The 6,192-nt window shown below is 40.9% G+C and overlaps 1 protein-coding gene across 1 annotated transcript; it reads left to right on the plus strand.

The window, feature by feature from the left end:
• Positions 1 to 478: 478 nt before the first annotated feature.
• Positions 479 to 3,220, plus strand: neu3.1 (sialidase 3 (membrane sialidase), tandem duplicate 1). Its single transcript, XM_069665606.1, has 3 exons — positions 479 to 573; positions 753 to 992; positions 1,088 to 3,220. Exons 2-3 carry the CDS (start codon positions 768 to 770, stop codon positions 2,093 to 2,095), a joined length of 1,233 nt encoding a protein of 410 aa, XP_069521707.1. The 5' UTR covers positions 479 to 573; positions 753 to 767; the 3' UTR covers positions 2,096 to 3,220.
• Positions 3,221 to 6,192: the final 2,972 nt, after the last annotated feature.

The following is a 6,192-nucleotide window of genomic DNA, read 5'->3' on the forward strand; positions in this document are numbered from 1 at the left end:
TTTAGCTAGTCAAAGATTAAATTCAACGATAAGATAATAGTCCGCCTTGCCAGCAAGTGTTACTTTAAGATATTTAACAAATATTGGTATGAGGGTACAGCATTTTTTCACCGTATATAACAAAATGTATCCACTCACTAAGCAAGACGAATTTAAATTTGACCGGTGGTCGTTAAAACCGATTGCTAGCTAGCTTCTAGTCGGATTTGACCGCATTGCGCATGCGTGATACTGGTATCGTATATGTTTTTTCTTTTATGCCCTAACCTTTACTAACTTCATTATCAGTCATTAAGACAGAATATAATTAAATATCTTCGCTTAAATGGAATCTATGGAGTCTTTGCTGTGATGGGTAGTTGAACCCGAGGTTTTATTTAGTCAGAACGCTTCTAAGCGAACCCGGAAACGAGTGTGAGTGTCCCTCTCGTGTCAGTGAAATCGTCTTTTCTTATGAACCCATAGCATCAGTGTCGTGAACATCAGAGGTTCCTGGTGTGGCGTGAAATTAGACGGTATCATGTCGTTGACGGAAAGATCAAGGGTTACAAATGTAAAGAGTGACAAGTGAAGGTAAGTGTTTTGTTATGCATGCACAGTATGCGTTAGATGCTATGTGTCACCATGCACGTCTATGTGTGTCTATGTGGGTCTATGTGGAGCTGCTGGAGTGTGAACTCTTCCTGATAATCTGTGGTTTTAAGATAAGAAGCTAAGACTTGTTGTGTATTCTGAATATTATGTATTCACAGGAACTGTGATCCATCATGGGAAACACACCATCAAAGAGTGGCAGTGGAGAGGAGCCGGTCAAAACAACTTTGTTTGAAAAGGAGCCAAGTGGTATAACATACAGGATTCCTGCTTTAATTTATCTGAGGCACTGTCACACCTTCCTCGCCTTTGCAGAGAAAAGATCCTCCGCCTGTGACCATGATGCCAAAATTCTTGTTATGAGAAGAGGAACGTTGAAAGAAGATGAATCTGTCCAGGTTATTATTCACACAGACTAATCATCAAAGTAGCCTTTAATACTGATTGTCTGTGCACATCTTTTTAATTGTTGTCTTTTGTTGTGTTGTTCCAGTGGTCCTCCAGTCAGGAGCTGTCAACAGCATGTCTACCAGACTATCGTACTATGAATCCCTGCCCTGTTTATGAGAAAAACAGCAAAACCCTGTTCTTATTTTTTATCTGTATCTGGGGGAACACCACAGAGGCCAGGCAGATCATCACAGGTAAGAACAAGACGCGTCTCTGCTGCATTAGCAGCAGTGATGATGGGCAAACCTGGACACAAGCAAGAGACTTAACAGAAAGTGTGATCGGGGAAGCTATCCATAAGTGGGCCACATTCGCTGTGGGTCCAGGCCATGGTGTTCAGCTGGAGAACGGCAGATTGATCATCCCTGCGTACGCCTATTATGTCCCTTACAGATGCTGTTCCTTTCCCATTCCTTTCACAGTCTACCCACGTGCTTTGTCTATATATAGTGCAGACTTTGGTCAGACATGGCATGTAGGAAAGATGCTTCGAAAAAGGTCTTGTGAATGTGAAATGGCCGAGATCATAGACCATGAGGGCAGGAGTCACCTTTACTGTAATGCTCGTCACACTGGAGGGCACAGGTGTGAGGCCCTGAGTGAAAACAGCGGTGTGTATTTCGACAAACCTCACATGGCTCGAGAGCTCGTTGAACCACCTTCAGGCTGTCAGGGCAGCGTCATCGGCTTCCCTGCTCCTGAATTCGTCCCCAACGATGACGCTGAAAGCAAAGCTTGTGGCACGTCGCTCTTGTCTCCAGACACACAAACCTGGCTCCTCTTCATCCACCCGACCAACAAGTCCAGCAGAAGGGACATGGGCGTGTATTTGAACCGATCCCCCCTGCACTCGTCAGGGTGGGACCGGCCCCGGATCATCCACAGGGGACCCAGCGGCTACTCAGACCTGGCTTACAACGGAGACAAGGATCAGTTTTCGTGCCTGTTGGAGTGCGGGAAAGAGAGTGAACTTGAGCAGATTGCGTTCATGTCGTTTACGCTTAATGATGTCATGCAGACGGGAAGTAAGAAAGACAAGAAGATGCGTTGAATTGTGGTTGCTTAATTTCTGTATTAGCGGAAGCTCTTTAACATCTCCTGCAACCTAAAAATCCAAGCAAAAGCCGCTAAATATGCCGTGCAGTAACATCTGTCTGTGTTTACTGTTGTTCTACATTCTGGAGATGATAATGCATGCATGAGTCGTGTGTTTTGTTGTCTCCTCGTTTACATGAAGAAGTAATTGAAGTCTTAATAGTATTAATATGCAAGCAGCTGTAAAAGGAAGGAACTATTTTTAAAAGGTTAAAGGGTGAATTAAAGCATGCCGTGTCGGACTGTCATCTTTAAAAAAGGCTTTGTGTGTGTGTAGCATGATGACAAGTACTTCAAACCCATTTCTGCATTTAATGAAACTGTCAGTATTTTCTGAGCAGTGGAGAGAATTTGCCTACCTCCTTTTTATTTTCATACGAAGATCATAGCAGGCCTTGTAACGTAGAGCATAGAGTTTGCTCCATGCTCACTCTCTCCTTTACATTTAGTATAACTCTGATTCACAAATGCCTTCAACTCCACTGTTTAGACTCAAGCTGTGCCACAGACTCTTCTGTCGGTGCCACGAAGTGGGCAACCAAACCGCACAGAAAAGAAAAACATCAACTTTTTACTCACCACATCCAGCTAATCGATGAAGAGACCAACCAAACTGTACCACATCTGAGTTTGAGAGAGATACTTTCTTCAAGCTACATCTGTCCAGAGCATATGTGCTGCATACAGATTTTTTAACATTCCTTTTCAAAAGCAATATTTCTCTTCTTTACTTCTTTATTTTCTGTTCTCACTGCATTAAGCATGCTATTTTCTAACAGGCTTTTCCCCCTGGCATTATTAATCAAGTGCTCATTATGACCAGGTAGGAGCGGCTGGCTTTTGGTTATCAAATGAAAGCATGAAACAGCATGTAACGACAGATAAAGACTCACTATTTATAATGCCACTAGAAATTTGTACCGACTACTGAGTGACTTAGACATCATTCTTTGCCTAATGTTGTGAGGCAAAAGGCCTTGAGGTGGTTCTATATTCATTGTGTTTTTGTTGACTGTTGTGGAAAGTGACAAAACCTGCATGAAACATGTATTTTAGTAGAAAATAAAAGTAACCTGTGATCACCGGACTCATCTCTTGTGCACATTTTTATCATGTAAATACAGTGACTGTTGCTTTAAAGAGCTAAGACGAGTGAAATAGTGATCATCTGTCAAACAGCGTTAAGAGAGGAACTAATGGATAGGTGTTAGGTGTGGTTTTAAAAGCATCTATAAATAAACACTTCATGGGAGTTTTTCATTCCCTTAGCAGCCCAAGGAGGCTTAAGGCATGTTGAAATGATGTGAAGAGCTCTTGTTGTAAAGCGACCTGTGGGGAGTTTGGGGTGATTCAGCAGATGTGCAGAAAGCAGGGATGAATTAAGGACAGGGAGGAGAGTTTTTAGTGAAGAACAGAAAGCAGGGTTTTCTGTATATTCAAAGTTTTTTAAATACAGTGACGTTACTAATGTTACAGCAGTGCTAGTATTTGATTTATGTAATTGAATATAAGAAGTAGTAGAAGTATTTGGACAAATGAATTAATAACAAAATGATTTATCTAATACAATCTTACCGCTGTAAGTGGCAACAGCACACTTAAACTGAGCACTACAATAATGATGCACCTTAGTAAATGCTTAAACAATGAGGGGTATGTCATTTTACAAACCTTAACCAGTCATGTGTTTGTCTGCCCCCCTTTTGGATCTAAAACCATTTTCAGCTGGCCACTGCAGTACGATAAGGCATGTTATTATCTTACATAGATGTATGGTGCTGGTTGTTTTTGTTTACCTGCCCAGGGTCAACAGATGCAAATTTGCTGCTAGCTAACGCAGGTGCAATTACTTGTTATAGGGTGCTGCTGTCTGAAATAAAGAAGTGAAACACCGTGTGAATCGTGAATCGTGCTTCTTCTCAGCACCCCAAATAAGAGGAATTGTAGCTTCTTATAATGATGATTATATTGTATTCAAATGTCTCACTTCAGACCACAAATGACTCATCTCATGCTAACATGCATTTCTGCTCTGTTGAATAATTACAGTTGTAAGGGAATTTCAGTTGACATCTGTGCCCTTGGGTTCACAGCAGCAGCTACAGGCTACTTGGGACGTCAGTGCCTGGTCACTAATATAATAATCACTGAACTGGTTCATAAGCAACAACTGGGCTTCAGGGTGGTTTACGAGATGCAGAGGCTCGTGAGTCTACAATGTCCTCATCTGCTGACCAGATTCTTCCTTGTTTCTGTTTAACATCACCTTGTTTAACCAGTTTCTTCACAGGAAGGATGAATCATGTGGTGAAACCTGTTTTTTCAAGGCCGTGTTGGCGGTGACACATCCAACGTTTTCTAGCACATATGATAATTTTTATTACAGGGTTGCTTGCTGAAACACACACATATGTTTCAGCTATCACTCTGATGACATTCGTGAGTCCAGTAACAGTGCGGAGCTGCTTTCAGTGTGGGCGTCACAGATGTTTTCTGTTTGTGGTAAGCATGTGTGCTTTCCCAGCAGGCTCTGCTCTTATAGCAGCACACACTCAGAGCTGGACACACGACTCTTCTTGTACCATCCATTTGAATCACCCTCGGGCCCACAGGCGGAGAGCTGCCAGACATTTGTGAGGATGACGAGAGAACACTGAGTGTGGTCCGAGTTGGTTTTGGACATTTTTAGGCAGCGAAATGATAAGAGACTCGGTATCCCTTCCTTTTTAAATTTAAAAGAATAGTTGGCATCTGAAGATTGTCTCTTTTATCTGCCTTGATTGTTATGTGCTCATTGTAAAGCAGCCATTTTGTCAACTACACATAAGCGAAACAATCACTTTCTGATTTAGTAAATGAAGTCAGTAGGTACCAAACTTAAAATTACACCCTACTTTAACATGCTTATGTGCAAATTAGGTATCTTGGTAAGCTTTGTATCTTGATAGGCAATTATATATTCTATGTATTGTTGATTTATAATTCAAAAATGCCATTAATTAAATGTTAATTCCCTTAAGCAACCAAATATTTAGCAGGTTTGGGCCTTTGTTCCACATATAATGAGTGTGCCTTCAAAACAAAGCCGTTTGTCACAAATGCCACCATTAGCAAAATGCAAGACAGCAAAAATTTCTGTAAACAAATTTTCGCCAGAATTAGAAACTCTCAGGACAAGGAAGTGAATCTAAATATGCATGAGCACAAACAGTTCACAGTCTGACATTTCAGAGGAAGCTCTGCTGGAATAGACTGAAGAGCCTGGTTGATAGTCAAGCTTTTGATGGCTAAACCAAGAAGGAAAGACATATTTCAATCATCTAAGTACAGACACCACAGACAAAATCATAGCATTATGTCCATGCTCAGTAACTGTTGCTGCCATTGTCTATATTTTAAGAAAGCCTTTTTAATCTAAAACACCAGGAGGCAAGTCTGTAACTGCAGCAGTGACACAAAGGCACATTACCAGCCTCAGTGTGTGCAGAATTGGAGCAATCAAATGTGTTCAGAGTTCAAGGTAGATTCAGCGTTTGATAAGCTTTTAAAGTATGCATTATGGTGTGGGTGTTATCTTCTGGTTTAATTACTTATTGGCAGGTTTTTCAGGGACTGTTCAACCACAATAAAAAAGGCTGTAGTTTAAGGAGCTCCTGCTGCTTGTTTTGTTTTATATTTGCACCGAAATGTTGAATGAAAACTCTTAGTAGTGGATTTAAGGGATTATAGTTCTGTAAATCTGTTAGTTAATAAGTCATGAAGTGAGTGTGACCAGCATATTGTTGAGTGAAATGTACATAAGAAGCTGAAAACCATCATGGGAGCACACAGTTAGCTACAATGGAGATTATAATATCAGAACACGGGGCATTGTGGGTAATTAGCCCTTACTGTTTATATGAGGCTTATAAATTAATATTCCTGTAGATAAACACAAATAGATGGTTTATTCAAAGTATTAACAGGGGAAATACGTGGGAGGTAAGCTAATGTGGAAGTTTAGCTAACACAGAAGTTTAGCAAACAGAAGTTTAGCTAACATAGAAGTTTAGC

The sequence above is a fragment of the Semicossyphus pulcher genome, unplaced genomic scaffold (assembly GCF_022749685.1).
Source record: "Semicossyphus pulcher isolate SPU_LCO1_2020_fin unplaced genomic scaffold, fSemPul1.0.p SCAF_10, whole genome shotgun sequence".
NCBI classification, from domain to species: domain Eukaryota; kingdom Metazoa; phylum Chordata; class Actinopteri; order Labriformes; family Labridae; genus Semicossyphus; species Semicossyphus pulcher.

Bases quoted from the DNA above. Each gene is read 5' to 3' on its own strand.
- neu3.1 (XM_069665606.1), top strand. From the start codon at position 768: ATGGGAAACACACCATCAAAGAGTGGCAGTGGAGAGGAGCCGGTCAAA. The intron at 993-1,087 runs GTTATTATTCAC...GTGTTGTTCCAG, and splicing joins AAGAAGATGAATCTGTCCAG to TGGTCCTCCAGTCAGGAGCT.